General features: G+C 39.6%; 2 protein-coding genes across 2 annotated transcripts; one reads left to right on the forward strand and one right to left on the reverse strand.

Moving 5' to 3' along the window:
• Window positions 1-969: 969 nt before the first annotated feature.
• On the forward strand, window positions 970-5266 carry LOC103461724 (interferon-induced protein 44-like). The gene is made up of 9 exons (XM_008404075.2): window positions 970-973; window positions 1802-1831; window positions 2089-2109; window positions 2183-2216; window positions 3748-3949; window positions 4078-4236; window positions 4341-4509; window positions 4683-4783; window positions 4861-5266. The coding sequence occupies exons 1-9, from the start codon at window positions 970-972 to the stop codon at window positions 5020-5022; spliced, it is 882 nt and encodes a 293-aa protein (XP_008402297.2). The 3' UTR covers window positions 5023-5266.
• A 1474-nt stretch (window positions 5267-6740) lies between these two features.
• Window positions 6741-19032, reverse strand: LOC103460036 (activin receptor type-2A-like). The gene is made up of 11 exons (XM_008402004.3): window positions 18006-19032; window positions 14935-15151; window positions 13504-13619; window positions 11934-12079; window positions 10967-11110; window positions 9856-9999; window positions 9096-9229; window positions 8907-9021; window positions 8272-8410; window positions 7706-7836; window positions 6741-7523 (listed from the first exon to the last, which is right to left on the reverse strand). Exons 1-11 carry the CDS (start codon window positions 18058-18060, stop codon window positions 7329-7331), a joined length of 1536 nt encoding a protein of 511 aa, XP_008400226.1. The 5' UTR covers window positions 18061-19032; the 3' UTR covers window positions 6741-7328.
• Between the last annotated feature and the right edge of the window lie 2335 nt (window positions 19033-21367).

The following is a 21367-nucleotide window of genomic DNA, read 5'->3' on the forward strand; positions in this document are numbered from 1 at the left end:
CTTGTTAGACACACAAGGGGAAAGTCAAAATATACTGAACAAAAATACAAACGCCCCACATCAAATACGGTTGCCATGTGGAGTTAACGACTGTAAATTAGGATGTGCGGACATTTCATTGTACAATGGAAGTAACACTTACCTTGATTTGTGTATAATTTTTAATCCAGCTCATTCTCAGTGAGCATTACTCAGTGAACTGTTTTTTACCCAGTGCATGGGTGGGGAATGTCCCAGCTGGACAATAAAAGGCCACTATGCTGCCCTCAAGATGTGCTGCACTTACAAAGCTAGACAGCTAGCTAACACGTGAGCTGAAAATAATCCAGTCCTTGATAGTTTTCTTGTTTTATTTGGGAACTCTTTTCTTGTTGTTTTTTTATTTTTGTAAAACTGTAACAAAGCACAAAACTTACAGTAGGGTTGCCACCTTTCAAATATTAAAATAAGGGACCAGTCCCTATGTGTGTAAAGCGCGGAGGGGGGCAGGGGGGGGACTGCAGTGGCAGCGTGTCAGTTAGTGTGTGTTACCCAGAAAGCAGTTGGGCACAATGTCGCAACACCAACACCATGAGTGACTACCATATAAAGTACTCGGGGATCACTTTTGTATTAGTACACATGTTTGTAGAGTACGGAAAAAATTGTGTCCTACATTTAACAGCCAACTACGGGACGGTTTTGTATTTTACGGCAACCTTACAAATGACACCATGGACGAGTTCTGCTCGACAGACCAAATTAAAGACGTGAATAATGTCCACTAGGTCTCAGTATGTCTTTACAGTTTAACTTACAATTTACCAAGGGAAAACTAAACAAAACATAATGATGGAGTCAGCACAGCCACCCCAAAATGTCAAATTTTGTAACAAGTCATAAGGCCTCAGATGTCACAAGTTATGCGGGAGCTGCCATTGGTTCAGGGAACATGGTGAGGGCAACAAGATATGGTTGAAGGAAAAAAATATGGGTGAGAGCAGTGGATACTCCTGAGATTCACTCTGAAATGTGACCGAGAGGATCTTTACTGTAAAAATAAAATGTAAGGATCCCACAGGGCTCAGAGCAGGTGTAGCATATTAGGAGCTTCAGTCCCCAGCATAGTTGTCCCACAATCAGCTTCAGGTCTTCCCCTTCTCTCTTTGCCCTTCCAGTGACACTTTATTGTTCTTCACTCAGTAAAGATACTCACCCTACTGACAGACTGAAATTTTAAATAAGAGTAGCAATGCTTCATAATAATGCTATTTAAGTTAAAAGTATAACACAGAGAAACTACTCCGAGATGTTACTTAACTAAATGTAATTTTGTAAATGTAGCTGGTTACGACCTACCTCTGTCAAAAAGTGAAAGTAAACGGAGCAGAGGCTTTTTTTAAGAGATAATGTTGCTGATGATTCACTTTGCAGCAGAGCAGCATGGATCAACGGCATGCTAATCGTTTTTCTCGTATCAGAGAATTTTTGAGTGAGTGAATTTTACTTTAGATAACTTTTCTAGATATTTCCCAAAATGTATTCACAATAACATTGATGCTGTGTTCATGTTACCTCGTGCTCTAGCTAAATAAAGAAATACGGCTTTCCAACTGAGGATTGCTTCTCCTGTCTTCTCTCATATCATGACAATTGATAAAATATTTAATATGAAAAGAAAGCAGTCGATTCCTTCATCAGATTGTAATTAATGTTTCTGTTTTAATCTTATTTGAAGAATTTTCTCACCAGTAAATCTTGTAGAAACATCCTGCAGCATTCTTTACGAGCAGCTTCATATGTTACTCTATTTCCTCCGTAGGTAGACACATACATTATGTGGACGATTCTGGTAAGTTAAAGTTTCAAATTCAACACAAATTTACTATTTCCTCTTCCTGACGCTGAAACTGTGTTAAAGGGAAAACTAAATTTTAAAGTGTTTGTGTAAAACTAAAAAAGACTTTGAGTACAAGCATTACAAGTTTCTTCTTTCATCTTGTAATGCTTCTTGAAGCTTTACACATTTGTGACTGACTTGATTGAAGAAAGCCCGTCAGGAACTCGTTTAATTGATTTATTTTTTCTTTTTGTTTTTCTCTGCTAAAGCTGAGGTTGCTGAGTCTCCAAGTGAGTGATTCCATTTTGGTTTTGAAAATGTTCCAGTCATCGCTGCAGAATAATAATTCATGTTTCTGTTCAGCTCTGGGTGAACCGTGGAGGGAACTAAGCTGGGGGTGAGTTTACAGTAAAACTGTCACATCTGATCAATAACAGTCTGTTTACTGCCGCTCGGTTGTTTGTCATTCTGCTGAAAGGTAAAACTGGGGCTTCAGATCTCACTGGATAAAGCTTTGAAACAGAGTTGGGTTGAGAGTTAACAGTAATTGAAAGAACAAAGTGGAGCAGGAACTAAACGTTAGTGTGGATTGAAGTCGAGTCTGAAACCAAAAGATGATCATCATACATGAACCATCATCACAGGAGGAACAGTTCAAGTAACTTGGTGAACAAATTTCACAAGAAGTTCTTATTTGATGTAGGGATATAAAACAAGTTAGCTGAACATTGATAACAGGACATAAAAAGGCAGTGGGATCAAAGCTCACCATCATTCTGAGAGAAAAGCAGAAGAACAAATGAGTTATGAGACATAGCCATGGTTATAAAGTTTATAAGTTTTGGCAGGTGGTTGGCTGTGTGTGTGTTGGTGAACGGGGGTGTTGATTGGTTTGGGAGGGATGGGTGGCATGTTTGGCCTGCAGTTACAGTCGGGGGGAGGGGGTGGAGCAGTGGAGTTCACATCCGCCTAGATGTTTCTCTGCTTCAACACATCTGACTGTTAGAGATTTTTTTGGTATTATCATTTTGTTATTACTTTAGTTCATATTCAGTCTAATGCTCAGTTTAAAGTGTTCTCTTTCTTCTGTGTGACCTGGAGGCCCCATCTGCCTGTTTGTTTTCATGTGAAACAGTTAACTGTGTGTTTCCCAGACCTTAAATTACGTTTCCACAGGTGCCTTCTTATCAACCGGAATACTCCCTATTTTAGAAACTGCCTGTGTGCAGTCATAAATTGTCTCTGCTGTCTTCTTTAGCTATCCTCCCTGTTTCTGCTTGATAATAAAAGACAAGCTGTAACCAAAGGTCTTCAGAACGCTAAGTGAATGGCTTGGAGGAGCAGCTTGCTGAGTCTTCTCCTTTTGCAAAAGCTTGGTCATAAAATTCATATACGTTGTCTGTAGTTCTTTTATTGAAGGTTCGAGAAAAATACTTATCAGACTCCAATATGAGCTCATTAGAAAAGCTCTGCAGAGCTTGACTGCATCCTAGTGAGGCAGTTTCACCATCTAATTCAAGCATATAGGAGACAGGACATCTAAAAGTTCACCCTGGAGGAATGAAGCTTAAGGCCACTGCTTTAAAACTTCCCCCATTGTTCCCTTTTCCATCTCAGTGTCCTTCACATTTGAAATAAACTCAAATCAATTTCTAATACATTTACGTATATATCAAGTGGAGTATCACAGTGAAAGTCAAAATGGTTCACTAATCAAAGTCTGTTGGGCCTCGTCTTGGCATTTGGATAACAATTCAGAGTCCCACACTGATGGACAAGACACTTTGAAATAAAAATGACCTGAAGTGTTTTTTTAAATTTATCTCTCAGTTTTTCAGATGATCTCGGATTCTGAGCCCATTGGATTGAATATTTCCTGTTATCTCGTTTCAGAATGACCAAACTAACTGATTTATTTATGTTCTCAGAGAAAAACAGAAGGATCTTCAGTATGTGCAGGAATACAAACCTGAAAAAGACGACATCAAGTACCTACGAGTCCTCCTGGATGGACCTGTTGGATCTGGAAAGTCCAGTTTCATCAACTCTGTCGGTAACGTCCTCAGAGGACGGATTACAATTCCTGCTTTGGCCAGCGCGACCACGTCCGATAAAAGCTTCACCAAAAAGGTTTGAGAAGTAACATGTTTCTGTTCATCTTCCAGAACTGACTTTAATGGGCCAATCAAAAAATGACTGCATCAGCAAAACGAAGTTTCCCTTGATGAACATGTTTGTTTTTTCTTGCCGTGTTTCAGTATGAGACTCATAAGTTCAGTAAAGGACGAGGAAGCTCAAAGACATTTTATCCTGTGGTCTTCAACGACATCATGGGACTGGAAGACGGGACCAACAGGGGAGTTCATGCTGACGACATCAAACTGGCTTTGAAAGGACATGTGAATGAGGGTTATAAGGTACAACAACTGGATGAAGTTCTAAGAACTACATATATGAATACATGGATGTAATTTCTTATTTGATTGTTTTAAATATTTCTGTATCTTTTGCTCTTTTCCAGTTCAACCCAGTTGCTCCTCTAACTCAGGATGACCCAGGCTACAACCCGACTCCCTCTGCTGATGACAAAGTTCATGTCCTGGTCTGTGTGATGTCAGCCAACACTCCACAGATGAATTTTTCAGTTCTGGAGAAGATGAAGAGCATCAGAGAAACAGCCAGTGACCTGGGTGAGTTTACACAGAATGATTTAGTCCACATGGTAACAGACCTGATCCATAATAAGGTCCAACGTCAGCGTCTCTGGTTCCAACAGGAATTATACCTGCATTGATTTCAGTTACTTTAACCTTTCAAGTTGAAGAAAGCATAAATATTTTCTTCAGTGAGTCTCTTCCTGCAGGAATTCCTCAAATGGCCGTGATGACCCACATCGATGAGGCCTGTGGTGAAACTGAGAAGAATTTGAGGAATGTCTACAAGAGCAAGTATCTGAGAAAAAAGGTGAGTTTCAGCCCGTTTGTTCAGAAACAACACAAAAACGTATGAAAGCATAACTGTGATAAATGTTCACCGTTCAGATGAAAGACTTCAGCTCAGCAGTGGGAATCCCCATGAACTGCATCTTCCCTGTGAAGAACTACAGTGAAGAAATCAACTTGAATGATGATATTGATGCTCTGATCCTGAGCGCTCTGAGGAAAATGGTCGACTTTGGGGACGACTTCATTGAGAGGATTTAAACTGAGATGAAGAGAGAACAGTGAGGTGGAGCAGATTTAGGAGAGAGAATGTTGACGATGTTGCAATAATGTAATTCATTGACATTAAAACGCATGATTGGACAAATTTGAATCTACTGAAGATTTATCTTAAATCAGAACTGAATCTTTTTACTGCAGTTGAATGTTAAGGGTACTTGATTTTTTTTTATGTAAAAGGTTCTTCTCTATAATCGTTTTTCATATTAAAGTGATATTTACCTGATGTCTTTCATCAGTTTTTTTATGGAAAGCACTTTAAATCACCCTGTGTACAAATAAACCTGCTTTGCCTTTTCTTACCAATATTACATTATTACACACTGCATGGTGGTCGCCATGCAGTGTGATACAGTGATAAGCATGTTTAAACTATTGGGTGTGATTTTGATGTAAAAGGAACAAGTGGGATGATTTTGATTTAAGACAAAAATGCAACGTTAGATCAGAAGTTTGAATAAATTCCACAAATCTTATGTCTTATCAGTTTAATAATTTTGGTTTATTTGTTGAGTTGGATGCAAGTTTGATAAAAACAAGTGAACGGTTTATTCACTAGCAGCAACTTCATATCACTCTTTAAGGTGATATGATGAATTTTGTACAACTTGAAGCTAGGAGGGATTTCTCAGGTTGACCAAAGAGAAGACGGTTTCAGTCGTCGATGCGGGAGGTGACCAGGCCATGGACCAGAGCAGATATGGAGCGTGAGGGACAAAGATGAATAATATGGAGGTGGAAATAAACAGAATGGGTCATATTGAAAGGGGAGGTGAAGGACGGAGTGCTGTCGATGATGACATGGACTCTTTAACATGAGGCTAATTGGAGAGTAGAACCATCAAATGAAAGAGAGAAACTGTCAGCATTGAATGATACAGATTTGGTTCCTACAAGGAGGATCTCAGTTTTGTTGCTTGTCGGTTTAAGGACGTCAGATGTGAACATTTCAGATAAACAGGAAGTTGGGCAAGTTGGCTTATAGGAAAGCTGGAGCTGTGTGAGGGACTCAAAGAACCTGTGATTGTTCTAAAGCCTCACAGAGGTTTCTTCTTCCGTCTTGCTCATTTCCAACCCATTAACAAGACAGAAGAAATGTTTGCTACTTCTTAAAGTAATAAGAAAACCACCTGAACTTACAAAATGAGCAGCTCCTGTTAAAAAGCCTGGATAAAGTAATAAAGCTCTTTGCAGTTTCTGCATGACAGAAACAGGCAGCTCCATTTAAATTTAAGCTAAAATCATGTCAAAACAACAAAAACTGTAAAATTGCATTAACATTTTTAACATATTAAAATCTATTTAAGTAACCAAAATGAATGCATTAAAGACCCGGTCCCAGTGAAAAACAGAATATACAACATAACATTATGCCATCATACAGATGTTTTGCTATCGTATGCGTTAGAGTTTACATCTTAATTTAAATTTTTTAACTGCATACTCAGAAAAAAATTGTCTTTTGTAAGAATGACACGGTGTATGTCATGTTATCATTTTGATTTGTTAATGCAGTCAGGACTGTAAGAAAAGAACCACTTTGCTCTGAAGTTTTCAACAGTTGTTCTGTGATATAAAGCACCAACTTACTAACTACTTATTACCTACAAGTAAGCTGAAGTATTCATTCTCTGTTTTGAAAAAACTAACATTGGGACACTGCTATGTTTCAACAGAAGAGAAAAATGAAAAGGCTCAAATCTTGAAAACTGTTTTATTTATTTTACAAACACTGAAAACATCTGGATTGCTTCGTCACAGACTTGGTGGATTGTAATAAAACTATAAAATAAAGTCAGCTGCATTCTGCAGAGCAGTCACCGATTATTTTTTTCAGATCATCAATAAATAATTTAGTTCCTAAAACATCTGAAGTTGTCCTGAGATGCTGGTCACGAAACACTAAACAGGTCAGTTCTTCAGTTGAGCAGCAGATGTTCAACAGTAAAAGGTTCCTCAGGTTCCTGTAGATTAGACACCTCGTCTGTGGGAAGGAAGTGTCCACAGAAAGTCTTCAGCAGTGATTCTCTGCTTTCCAGAAGATTAAAAACGAGGTCAACAATTCACCTGGAAACTGAACCATCGTCCTCCGATTCCACCGTCCAAACCCTCTAGTCCTACTGTCCATCAGGAGCAGAACCAGCTCTTAGTTTCACCCTGAAATCCCTCACTGTCCATCATCATCATCATCATCACCATGATCCTCAAGTCTTTTATTTTGTAGTGCCAAAGTTACGTCACGGGTTTCAGACTACCTTCCACCTGCAGGTAGAAGTCAATGTTCACCATCAGAGCCCGGATTCTTTTGGAGGATAGTCCATGTTGGTTACCATGGTAACGACCGTGACGAGGTCCTCGGGAGCGGTGGCGTTGGTCAGCCGCTGCATCTGCGCCACGCGTTCCTCCACGCAGCCGGCCGACAGCCGAGCCTCGGCCTCGTGGTCCCAGAGCTCCTCGATGGTCTCGCAGAGCAGAGCCAGACCCTGCAGGGGAGACGGACACGTCCACAACACCGGTCAGAGACCCATCAGAAACAAACACGTCCACAACACCGGTCAGAGACCCATCAGAAACAAACATGTCTACAATTTCTAACAAGGCTGTCATTTCATCAGTTTGAGTTGTTAAAACAGTGGTGCATGCTGGGTAGTGTAGTATGACTCACCGCATGTTTCTGCCAACACTCCCTCAAGGTCGGCCTCAGCTTCTTGAAGACCACCACCTCCTGCATGTCCTCCAAAGACGGGTGCTGGCCCACCTCCTCCTCAAATGGCAGCATGTACTCATCCACCGGACCTGGATATGGAGCAGAACCGGATATGAGCAGGAGGTTAGCGGTGGCCTCAAGTCACAGAACGCAACAAAGATGTTTGAGTGAGACTCAAACTTTTATATGATAAAAAAGTCTGCAGAGAAAGAAACACCTCAGAATAAACAAGATTCAAAGATCCTGTCAGGATAAATCTAAGACCTGTAATTAACATATTACAGGCCAACTAACTTTTTAAAATGAATTCAAGACATTTTAAGGCCTTAATTTTATTTATATGAATTTAAGGCTTCTGAGGGATGCACAGTCACTCTGCCTACGGGTTGAACTTGTCCAGACTGAATCCAGACTTGGTCTGTTTGGTTCTGATAAACGTGTGAACCACACAGTTTATCACACAGTTGTTAAACTCTTCCGCTATTTTAATGATCTAGCCGGACAAGTCGGGTCGTGTTTCTTACCGTCAGCAGCTTTGCAGCGTGAGGCGAGCTCCCACAGCACCAGGCCCACAGCGTACATGTCTATCCTCAGGAAGACGTCTCTCTGGAAGTTAATGGCCCCTTCCAGGACCTCAGGGGCCATGTAGCGCCGGGTCCCCACCTGAACAGGGACATAGAGATATTTCACAAAAAAGTTTTTTTTTTTATAAAACTGATCTGAAAGAACTTTAAAGTAGAGCTAAAGCTCAAGAATCATTGACACTGATGCCTAATTTGATCGTTTATCGATAATTTGAGAAATAGCACATTCTACAGATTTTTCTTTTTAAGCGTATTCTCTACAATATTAGAAATACACAGAAAATTAAACTTTGGTGGAACAAAAGTATATACATTTTGTATAGTTTTGACTATTGCAGCTCTAACCATGTTGTTCTTTCAGCAAATTGACTCTTTTTGAGTCTGTATAGTCCAGTTACAATTAACTGATTAATTAATTACTAACTTAGTTGACAATTATTTCAATAATCGATTAATCATTTCAGTCCCACTTCTGAATAACTAAATCAGCCACCAGAACAGTGAGACCAGCTGCAGGTTACCTAGCAACAGCCCTTTAGAGATTACAAATCAGAACTTTTCTCTGGAGGACTCACGTGTCTGTGGTTCGCTGCTGAAAATTTCCCAGCCTCAAATCTCAGAGCGAGGCCGAAGTCGGCGATGCAGGCAGTCAGGTCAGACTTCAGGAGGATGTTCTTCGTTTTAAAGTCCCTGAAAGAACAAGACGACTGAAAACCTTCTGTGTGCCTGTGGTTTAACCTCCGTACCTGGATGTGACGTCTTACCTGTGAGCAATGGAAGGTTTGTGTCCAGGTACGTCCTTATGGAGGTAGGCCAGACCTCGGGACATCGTCTGAGCGATGAGACAGAGCTCAGACCAGGAGAGGACGTTGGCTTTCAGGTAGTCACACACCGAGCCCTGAGGACACAGGACGGACAGATAGGATACTGTAACACAGCTGTGTTGGAATATTAGTTTGATCACTAAAATAAATGCAGTTTTTACACTTTTGCAGCAGGAAAACTTCAATAAATGTGCCGTTTTCAGGAGTAATACTTCTGAAGATCCAAGTCAATGTTTACGCTCCACTTCTATGACTGTCCAGCAGAGGTCATTGTGTCTTCATTCAACAAAACTTCCCACAAGAAACTTGCATGTCTTGTTTAAATCAAAATCTAAAATTATTTTAAATTTATATTTAAAAAAATGACACTATTCTGTTTGTGTCTTATAAAGGGTTAGGGTTTCTTTAGCACAAGAGTCTAACCAATTAATGAGTCATACAAACACTGACATCTATAGGAGAAAATTACATGCATTTCTGGTTGAGAATCTTCACATTACTTCACGACTTCACATTACAGATACGTTTTTTTTATGTTTACTGTAGTTTCTTCTGTATCCAGCAGAGGTCATTGTTCTATGTATTTAGCTTGATGGTCCATATTTTATTTGCTGCAATACACTGCATCACCAGCAGAGGTCCACCCTCTGTCTTAAGGTGTTGCAGTACCATAAAAGCCCAGCAGGGGTCACCGTTTCACCTTGTCATGGTAGGCAGTAATGAGCCAGAGCTCCAGCTCGGCGTTGCAGCCTCTCTTCTCTGCTCCGATGAACTGCAGCAGGTTTTCGTGCCTCATCCCACTCAGGCTGTAGATCTCGTACTCCGTCTGCCACGACTGACGTTCCTGAACACACAGATGGAAAACTCGACATAGCAACTCTGATTCAGACAAGACTGGAAACGTTTATTAAAGTAAAATGTGTTTTGGAAGTATTGATCAATCTCTTGGAACTGCATGGATTCTGCAGAAGTCAGTAAATAAAACTTGTGGCCATTTTTATGTCACTTTCTCACTCATAATGCCATCAACAGTGAATGCATGAAGTGAACTTTTAGAAATACTATTTTAATCCATTGACAATAGAATCGTAAACTATTACACATTTTTGTGTCGTTTCAACAACAGATTACGTCATGTGGCTTAGTTTGAAAACTTTTCTTCGCAGTTCTAACTCAACATTGTTCAGTTCATTGCTTCTGTCCCTCCATCATTGCGCTGGATTCATTTTCAGCATGATCAGCTAACTCATCAGCATCCTTTGGCAGATCATCTTTCAAGCCTCTTTTCTCCCCCTCTCCTTTTCTTCTTATTAAAATGTAGCCAGATTTATCTTTTCCACATGTGAAACATTTGGCCATTTCTGAATCTGGCCATCCAATAAGAACAAATACTGTTAGCATACCAGTGGAAAAACAACTGGACAAACTTAACCGTTTTCTTTATTTATAGTTGATTTATGGCCCCCAGATTGCATGTATGCATCTTTTTTTGAAAACTAATCAAATTCATTGCCACCAAGATTCAAATTTTATGTTTTTAATGTCATTTTCAGCAACAAAGCAGTTCATAAAAACATCATAGTTACCAGTTGTGAAACTAGTAAATATTACATTTTGTCGAGTGCCATCATCCATACACACCAAATATGTTAGTCAATGTTCTAGTGTTTATGGTTCTAAAAGCCACTCTATTCATGTTTTTCCTTTACACAAACTCAATGTTTCAGCTGTTTTGCAGTTTCCTGGAAGTTTGTCCATTTAAGGCTTTAAATTTAATGACTTTAAATCCTGAACTGATGGAGCAGACTCACCTGGATGGGGAAGACCTTGACAGCTACTTGTTCACTGAGCAGCTGAGCCTTCCACACACAGCCAAAGCGCCCCCTAGCTTTGACCTCCAGGAGCTGCACAGGCCTGTGACCTAAGACAGGGGAAGGGGGCATCGGACCGGGGTCCTACAGGAAAACAGAAACAGGAGATTCTGGGTGAGATGGGATCCATCAGATCTGAGTCGTTTTCCTCAACATAACCAAACAGATCTCCATGCATCATCATCATCAACATCCTCCTCTTCCTCAGTGGACATCATCAGTGTGAGACGAGCACAGGCAGCATCACAGTGATCAGTGTTTGAACACACAGAGGGGGGATGGGAGGGATGAGAGCAGCTCTTACCTCCATCAGAATGTGGAAGACGTTCTGAGGCACAAACACAAACAGGAGGTCACAGTCAGAGCTGATCTGAGATCTGCTGTCAGTCGCCACCGCCAGCGCTGAGCTGCTGACTCCGTTGGCCACAAGTTTATTCACAGGGTACAAAAATGTCTGACTGACACCACCTCAAATGTCTGCCACCGTGACATGGAGAAACGATCAGAGTTCTGATCCAGAAGGTTTAGAAAAAGATGAGTTTCTGATGAGCTGCGTCTCTGTTGCTGTCTGAACAGACAGGACTCAGAAACTAAAAGTCAGGATCTGGCACTTATGTGCAGTGGAGAACCCTGCAGTGTTTGGACTCAGCCCATCACACAATGTTCAGACAACTTTGTCAGACGGCACTAATTTCCCAGGGTTCCCATGGCAACACCAGACCATCACAGAAGGTCTGAGCTGAACTGTTGAGACTCGGTCTGTCCCAGTAAGATCAGTTTGGAGCAACAGAAGAGATAGAACCTGTCAACTGTTGTTTTTTTGTTTTTTTTAATAAAATAACATGAATAAGAGATCAAACTGCAGCTGAACCATTTCGCTCATGGGACCAGAACCAGGTGGACTCACCTGTGTGGGCAGCAGGACCGGAGGGTACGGCCGTCTGTGGCGTCGGTACATCCAGAAGGAGAGCAGCACCGCGCCGCTGACGGCCAGGCTGGGCACCATGGAGAAAATCAGAGGCTCTACTGGCTGCCTGGGTGGGGCACTGGTTGCTATGGAAAAATAAATGAAACACGAGAGGCAAAAATATCAGACATGATATAACCAAATGAGAATAACCATGTGTGATAAAGTTGTTAACCAGGAAGAACTGATGATGCCATCAGGCCTGTCGTGATAAATTCTGCTGGACTAGACATTGTCCCAGAAGTTATTGCAATAAATAACTTTGTTATTGTAACTACATTATTATTTAAAGCAACTTCATTGCATTATTATTACTCATAATAATGAAAGTTCACCTTCTCAAAAAACATTTAATTTTGTAAAGAACACTGCAACATATTTTAAATGTCCAAAATAAAACAAAACCACTGAATGCAATACAACTAAAACCATAAATAAAGTTATATATAAAGTCTCAACAAAATTTTTCTTCAAACAATAATCAGAATGAAAATTATCAAGCTCATTTTTAACCGATTCATTTCTTATTACAACAGACTTGGATGTCATCAGGTTATCATGAAGTCATCAAGGTAACAATGATGACATCATCTATATTTGGGTGTTATGCAATAATTATGACATCATGGGACAATTGCAATATCCAGATGATGTCATAACCCAAGAATTGTGATGTCAGCTGGCTGACACAGTCATTACACATCAGTGTAATGATGACATCATTAGTTTATTTCTAAAAGTAGGAAAGACATTGATGTCAACAAGTAAAGCAGCTGAAACACTGGGTGCCTTTAAATCTCAACTTAAAACCCACCTGTTTAGAGCTGCTTATGGCTAAATTAGGGTTAGAGTGCGGGTTTTGATGTCTTCCATGTTTGTATGTCTTTAATGTTTTTAATTTCTTTTCTACGTTTTAATGATGTAAAGCCCCCCGGAAAACGTCCCAGTTAAACGACGTTTAACTAAAGTTCTACGGGGTTTAGAGTCCCAGTTGACGGAGTTTCAACTAAAAACCTAGAGGTTGGAGTCCTTGTCAAACGGTGTTTTTGACTAAAGTCCCTGAGGGTTAGAATCCCAGTTAAACGGCGTTTAACTGAAGTCCTAAAGGGGTTTTAATGTTTTTATCTTTTTTTTTTCTTTTTAAAAAAAATCTCTCTCACTGTTTATTTAATGTCACATGCTGTTTTTATTTTCATTATGTAAAGCACTTTGAAATGTCTTGCTGCTGAAATGTGCTATACAAATAAAATTTGATTGATTTGATTGAAGAGATGAGCATCGACTTAGACACCAATCTACATCATATTTTAATAAAATGTGAGTCCAAGTAAACAGCAGATCTAGAGGCAGAACGATCTACCCTACAGTTTCAAAACTATCCTAATCTATACAGAGTTTCTACATCTGCAGTTTCTACTTTGAGTGATTACAAACAATTGACACAATCAGTGAAGTTATAGGTCTGATGAACAGGAGGTAAAGGCGTGGCCGGTGAACAGGTGTCTCTTACGTGTTATTGGGGGCGTGCTGACGTTGGGTCGATGGTAGAACTTTATGTTACACAAACTGACATCACAGCAACAGAAGAAGACTCCAGGGGCTTCTCCCATGTCCACACACTCACTCCTGGTGGAGGAGGAAGAACAGGGACACATCATCATCATCACCATGTGAACGCAGTGGTCAGCTGACCAATCAGAGTGAAAACATCTCTAACTGAACTCTAGTGTTGACTCTAGTGAGAGTTTTTTTTTCATTATTTCTCCTGAAGAAACATGTTATTATCCGTGTTATTATCACAGTGGTTTCACACCATCAAAAAATCAACTTTTTCAGATATGAATAAATGTAACCAATATAGAATAAACAATAACAAATGTAATTAAAGACATCAACAGCTTCACAGACTTTCAATATGTCAAGAGTTACAAAATAAAAAGTAAATCAGGAAATAATACAATTAATTTACTACTGATAAATATTGCAATGTCCACACCACTCAATACTTCAGCATGATAAAAATATACATCAAGTGAAGGAAGTCAGATCCACCCAACAGCCCAAAAATACTACAGGTATGCAGAAATAGCATGCATGGTGCTTTAAATATAACAATCTGCCAAATATTGTATACAAGCAGTTCTACACAAACATTGATGCTGATATGATGAAGGTGGTTTAACAAATAGCACAGCTTTACTCTATATTTGTTTTAGTCAGAATTATCTGTTGACTGTGGAAAAAAAGGAAGGAAGTCGTGTTTCATTTATGAAATGTTCATTTTCACAAGAATATTAAAAACTGACATGATTTGCATAGCAAAGTCAGGGATTCTGATTCTTATATTTAAATAAAGAGAAACTTTAACCTGGACGTTTTGGGTGACTGAAAACATTTTAATATTTCAAACAGGAATCCAGCTACACCAGCTGTTCTCAGCTCAGGTCTGGAGCATCAAGGCCGTTGTGTAAAACAAGAATGTAAAACAAAACTGTTTTGTTCGTTTAATAAACGGATGAAACTTGAATGACTCCTGTTGTGATCTTAGTCAATATAGAGACAAAGTGAACTAAAATTCACCCCGAAGGGATGAGAGATGTTGCACAATAATGCTATGGAAACACTGATGTTTGTCCTCATAAAAACTAAAGTAGTACACAGCTTTCATTATTATTCAACAGGCAGAAAGACGTGAACTCACTGACACTACAGATGTTAATAAACTGGTTCAACAGGATGTGAAGGAAGCTCACCAACCACCACGTTACGGTTAACTTATTAAATCGCACAAATAATGTTAGACAGGCAGATTCCACAGTAAACATACAGATAAACCCAAAACTATTCAGATTCTTGTCACATTAAAGACAGGAATCTGCCTGTGTTCGGATGTCCTTTTATTTAATAACCAATCCTAGGAGCACAAACAGTTTTTCCCCACCTGTAGCAGCTGGGGTGGTCCAGCCAGCAGCCCTGCTGGATCAGCTTCACCTCTCCGGAGGCGTTCTTCCAGGTGGAGAAGCAGTGCTGCCGCTTGTCCTCCTCCCCGGAGCAGGTCACCACCGTCCTGCCGTCTGCGTTGCCCGTCCCGATGGATGACGGCGGGTTGTGGGTGTACTGAACACACTGGTGGGTCTCTGAGCGGCCCAGGATCGAACCTGACGCGACAAAAAGACTTTCAATATGCAGACGTTCTGCTGCAACCGTTCATCATGTGGAAGAGCTCATCAGCGGTCTCACAGGACTGGTTTTTAACTTCACTGTGATTAAAATAAGTCCTACACAAATTAAATAAAAACTTACGTTAATAAATATTTAACTTTTTCAGTTTAATTTGGCGTTTTTCATGTCTGGCCTGGGACTTGAATCCTTTTACACCAGCGTACAGTAAGCAGTGATCTTCATAAGTTATTAACTAGGTTTTAGTTGGCCATTATAATCCCCGTTCAAGAAAAATCTCATTTAATCAGGATGAAGGAGCAGTTAGTGGAAAACCCAAACGGGTTTATTTTTCATTGACTAACCAAAACTTTTAAACCAGATCTTACGAATCATGGAAAAGAAAATCAATCAGAACATTTTATTTGATAAGATTCCTAAACATCTTTATGGAATAACTCAAATTCCTACAGTTGAGCTGAAACAGATTTTATTGACTTGTACGTCCTTTTTCTAAAATCCAATAAACATAAAAGACACAGCCTGAATGCATAAGGCTTAGATTATTACCCAACACTTAATGAAGTCCCAGCAGCTCTTCACAATATGCATATTGTGTATTATGATATTGTAATAATACATTTAATGGCTCAATAAATGTCTACTTTTGATATATTAAATATTACTACATTATTGTTAATTACAAAATAGCCAAATATTTCTTCATTTTAAGTGTTTTACTACACCAACTATTAAAATGTGTAGCATTTCTCTAATATAGATAATCTGTACCATATAAATGTTTGCATATTGTCCATATATTATCCAATATAAACCTACATTAAATTAATTTGTGCTTCACTGGGATCCTCTGGGAATTATGACATTTTTGTTCTTCAAACATAAAAACAAAGTGTGCTGCAGAACTGATAACTGCTTACACAGCATTATAAGAGCAAGTCAGGCAACATGTGTTTACGTATTTGAAATTGGCGAGCGCTGATGGTGCTTGTTGAAGCAGTGTCCCATTTCGCTGTGGAATATTTTAGCTTCCTGATTTAGGAGCCAACAGCGTGAGAGAACAGGACACACTAGTGAAATAGGATTTAGCCCAAAGTTTGGTACCACGAGCCTCATCCGACCCGGACTGAGCAGACACATGGTGGCTCCCAGTGGATGGATTGAAGGAAAACAAATGAAGAACGGAGGCAGACGTCAGAGCATCAAGGTGAAAAAGTGAAAGCAATAAAACTACTGACAAAAAGACAAAGGGAAGAGAACAGGAGTTTGATAAATGTCAAACTTCAATCTGTTCTTCAGAATCGAAGAACGACGAGAACTTGATGCAGGAAGAAGAATTGTCCTGAATTAAGATATTTAGACTTTGTGAAAATTCAAGAGAGCTGGAATTTCAGTTCAGGTTCATTTTCCCTTCCACTCCTTCTGAAAAGAATGAAAAAATATTTATTTTTGACGTTTCTGGAGTCAGACTGTTAGCTGAAGGTGGATACCTGGAGTTCTCCAGGACAACTGGTTTTATGTTGTTCCAGTTACCTGGGAAGTGGGAACACAAAACTGTGTTTGGCGTCAGACCAGAGATCACAGAGGAAGTCGGAATTTCAACACGGCATCGCCCTTAAACATTGTTTGATGTTACAAACATTATTTTAAGCGTAACTTTCCATAAGCAAACACTCTTACTTGTGTGTCTTGTAAAATAGGTCTCTCTGTCCCATCATGATGATGAGCCGGTCTAGTATCAGCTAAGGACGGTTGGTGTATTTGAAGACATTTACGTTGGGAAATTATATTGACAATATATTGTTTACTGCAGTCAGTGCATTAAGTCAACTGACTTTGACTTAATGCTCTGACCGGCGTGACTGTCACATGTCGCACAGAACCTATTTCCAAGTAGCTTTGCTGGAAAACAAATGTAAAAAATCCCGGTTTTTTTGGCCATCTTTCAAAAATTTCAGTAAAAATAAAATTGTACAATCTCACTGACCCTGAATATAACACTAAGTGGGATAGTTAACTGAGTAAGACATAAAATAATGAGCTCATTGTTTTGTGTTTAGTGATTCTGACCAGCTTGATTCACACATGTTTTTATCAATATTGATGTGAAATTGGCTGTAGATTTAACCCACCTGGCCTGAAAGATATTTAGTTTTCCATCACATCCAAATTCAAAACCACTCCACTTTATTTGCAATGATTTAGATTTTTTCATGTGGTTTATTTGTTAAAACAGACCAAATACAGTGACTGTCCCAAATAAATGTTGTGTTTAGAATATCTGGCCCATATTTACGGAGGACTGCTTTTAGAAATAAAAGCAGAAAAATAAACGCACCAGACCTTCCTGAGTTTACTTGTGATAACTTCATATATACTTATTTCATTTTTTGAAAACTTTTTTTTATTGAATATCAAGTTTAACAGAACAATGCGCAATAAAGAGGTCCAATTTCAAAATGCTTTTTATACTTTGTGTTCAGCTGCACATATTCTATCATTTTAGATAAATTCAGATTTTAAAAAGAACAAATTGTCCATTATTTGAATTTTATGTATAATTGCAAATTATATTAAAAAAATTAAATAAAAACGACTCGAAATGACTTGAAATTAAAGGTTCCTGACTTGAGACTTGACTCGACTTTTGCCTGTCTTGACTTGAGACTTGAGGACAGAGACTTGAGACTTACAACACAGTGACTTGGTCACAACTCTGGCAAAACCACCAGAACCACACACCTCTGGTCCACTAAACAGAACTATTCTGGATGAAACTGTATTCCAGATGCTACTTTGATCAGCTAACCTTTAGCTAGGTGTGCATCTCACCTGAGCAGCAGGAGATGAGAAGAATACTCAGAACCAGTCTGGCTTCTGGTCCCATCCTGAGTCCAAATCTTAAGGCTCGAGTTGCGTTTGTGACCCTGTGACTTTTAAACTGGCTCTGATGAGCGGAACACGGAACCACGTTTTGATCCAGACAGCTGATTAAGGTCGGTCCCGTTTACCGAAAAACACCGAACCAAAGCTCTGTGGAAAGAGTCAGAACCCGTTTTTGGAACTGGAGAAATGTCCGAAACGTTGACCCACAGAGTTCGGTCATCATGTCCCCGCTGTGGGCAGCTGAAGTCGGTTCGGATCAGGGGGATCTTAATCACAGCAGAGTTCCAGAGGAGGCGGACTGGCAGAGATTGACTGCTTCAGGAGCGGGTTGGGTTCTGGCTGGAAAGCTTCGCTCCAGACCTGGAGCTGTTTTGCACGAGAACCGAACCACCATTCGGTCCTTGTTTTCCTTAGTTCGGTTCGGATGTACTCGTGTTCGGTTCCTTCATCTACCCGAGCCGGGGTTAGCTACTAGCTTAGCACCGCCACTAAAACAGAAGAGGCAATTCTTCATCCAGCACAAACTGAAACCCGACCAGAACCGAATCTGCCGAGGTTCTGATTCCGGACTTAGAACGGGTAGATACAGCGCTTCAGTTGTCTCGGGCTCCGTTCTGCTCTCCTTGACCGAACCAGCATAGCAAAAAAATGGCTACCGTGTAGATATTAATCTGTTTTTAAGCTTCTGCCACAATATAGTGACTGACACTGCAAGCAGCCAATAGAAAGATGGAATGGTCTTTCTCCACCAATCAACTTCTACGTGTGGATGTAAAACAGCTGATGGAGCGGGAAAAACCCCGCCCCCTGTCAGGCTCTTTAAACCAGCAATCCGAAACCTCTTTTGCCCCACGATCCAGATTCATGTTCTGAAATATCTGACAGACAATGGGAATGTAAGACCGTCACGACATAACTGCAATCTAACAAACTATAAAAAAAAAAACTATGAACACGGGCCCTATTTGTTCCCACAGCGCCTCTTTATACTTGTCAAGATTACCAACAGGAACAGAAGGCTGCATCCGGTTTTTCAAAATAAAGCGTCTTGTGATGCTTAAGACAGCGGAAATAATATTTTTTGAGGCAGGTGCTGCTTACTAATTTACAGGCTAAACCAACCAGTTTAACCAGCAGATTCCAGTAAACCAGTTCCATTAATTAACCAAAGCAGTTTATAATAACTGAGCTCATTAACAAAGATTAATAGCTCTGATGATATGAATTATTAAATGTGTTTATAAATTGAAAAGCTCATTGGATTTTTAAGTAATATTCTCTATCAACCTTAAAACATCATCTTCAAATATAAATCAAATTTTCATATTTTTGGTTAAAGTTTCCTTTGGCAATTTTTTAGAGATAAAAAAAAGGGGAAAACAGCAGAGAGAGGAGAAGTGAGATTGAAACTGAGGGTCATAATTTATTGGACATAATGACAAAACAAAATCGGGACACTTTTGATATAACCACAAACTTTTAAAAAATATTTTCCAAAAGAGAGAAATTCTAGGTCTTCAATAGATACCCACGGAAGAACCATATAATCTGGAGCTGTGTCCATCTGAAGGTTCAACGTTTCCACTTTAGTAGCTTGAGAGAGAGAGAGAGAGAAATGAGAGCTCCTCTATTTTTTTCATTTTGTAGCTCAACTCTCACTCTCTGTGTCTCTGCTCACAGCATAACTTTACTTTGACGGGATCATACTGTTGTGTAAAAACTGAACGGGTGAGAGACGATCAGGTGAGTCCATCACCTCAGTCAACAGACAACAGAGAGGAGGAGAGAGTTAAAACCCATAAATGTAACTGACATCTGTAAGAGAAGCTGATTTGGATACAGCTTAAAGATATACAAACAAAGGTCTGTTCGCTTACAGTGTTATGTTAATTTGTTTTGTGTTAAATAAAAAATAAATGTACTATACTTTTGTATAGTAATTTAATACTGTACTTTCTGCTTCTCTAACAGAGTAGATACATAGTGAAGCCAGTAGCGCTGAGGCTTCTCATACAGCGAACACTGAGTGCAACAGGATTTATCTTACAAAACATTCACACTGTCCAAATTAAGATACAAGACCTCAGATGATAATAAATCATGAAATGGTGGCCGTTTTTAACACTGAAGATAAAATGATCAGGGTCAAAGATGAAACATTTTGGATAAAAGTAATCAAAATGAACGATGAAATTACTGTTTAAACTTCAGGATGATGAAAGGAAAAAATGTGATTCTTTTTAAAAAAATGTGTAGTACTGCAATCAGTCCGGTAGAGGGCGGTATGATACCAATCTGTTTCTGTAAAATCATCCACATACATTGAAAGCGCAACAGCCAGATCTGATTTGGGATCAGCTGACACACCACGGACACGGAGGTGGAAACGGGAACCTATTTTCTGTCAACCATCAGAAATAAGAAATGCATTTCTAAACAACCCACAAACTATTTATTTTCCTTGGGTATGTGATAGATCAACAAAATGGCGAATATAGGGACTTTGAGCTAAACTTTAAATAATTACTGTGGTCAATCTCCTTTAGCTTCTCTAAAAGACAATCCAAGGCATTTACCTGCCTTCAAATTTCACAATAAAAGCAGAGGTAAGATATAAAACCATATCCCAAGCTTGAGACATCGCAAGCAGAGCTCTTTCAATCCAACATGTGAAAATGGAAAGAGCATGGTACAACTCCAAACCAACCACAACCTCCAATATACTCACAGAGCCACCATGGAGAGCAGCCAAGAAGCCCATGGTGCCTCTGAAGGGTGTACAAAGAGCCATGGTTTAAACTATATCCACAGTACTCAGAACTCATGTTCTGCACAAATATGATGACATGAAAGCAATTGTTAAAACTATTGAATAAAGGAGCTCTGGAAAACCTGGAAGTTGAGCTTCAGTGGAGAGCAGAGGAAGGTTGCTTTTCTCTATAACATTTTATTTTAAAAGGATGAAATTCCCTGAAGTAAATCCTGGAATCAGAACCAATAGAACCTTCCACTGGAGACCTGAAGCTTCTTCAGCGACCATTTAAACCAAATCCACTTAGTTCTGCAAGAATACTGGGAAGCTACGATGATCTTAAAAGATCCTCACTGCTTCCATTGATCCATCAGAGCAGATTATGAGTTACTACCAGGAACCTTTGGTCTGATCTGGGGTCAGCTTTGTGGGAACATAAAGGTTTCTGGTGGTTTTGGTTTGTTTCTCAAATAAAGGCTTCTGTCCCACCAAAATAAAAGCTTGTTCGGAGGACAGGAACTCCTGGCGTGTTCTGTTCATCTGAACGTGTGAAGAA

This window comes from Poecilia reticulata, chromosome 2 (genome assembly GCF_904066995.2).
Source record: "Poecilia reticulata chromosome 2, P_reticulata-male-v2, whole genome shotgun sequence".
Taxonomy (NCBI): domain Eukaryota; kingdom Metazoa; phylum Chordata; class Actinopteri; order Cyprinodontiformes; family Poeciliidae; genus Poecilia; species Poecilia reticulata.

Bases quoted from the DNA above. Each gene is read 5' to 3' on its own strand.
- LOC103461724 (XM_008404075.2), top strand. The intron at 1,832-2,088 runs GTAAGTTAAAGT...TCTCTGCTAAAG, and splicing joins ACATTATGTGGACGATTCTG to CTGAGGTTGCTGAGTCTCCA. The intron at 4,510-4,682 runs GTGAGTTTACAC...CTCTTCCTGCAG, and splicing joins AGAAACAGCCAGTGACCTGG to GAATTCCTCAAATGGCCGTG.
- LOC103460036 (XM_008402004.3), bottom strand. From the start codon at position 18,060: ATGGGACCAGAAGCCAGACTGGTTCTGAGTATTCTTCTCATCTCCTGC. The intron at 15,152-18,005 runs GTGAGATGCACA...TTGTCGCGTCAG, and splicing joins TCTCATCTCCTGCTGCTCAG to GTTCGATCCTGGGCCGCTCA. The intron at 9,230-9,855 runs GTGAAACGGTGA...CTGTGTCCTCAG, and splicing joins TTACTGCCTACCATGACAAG to GGCTCGGTGTGTGACTACCT.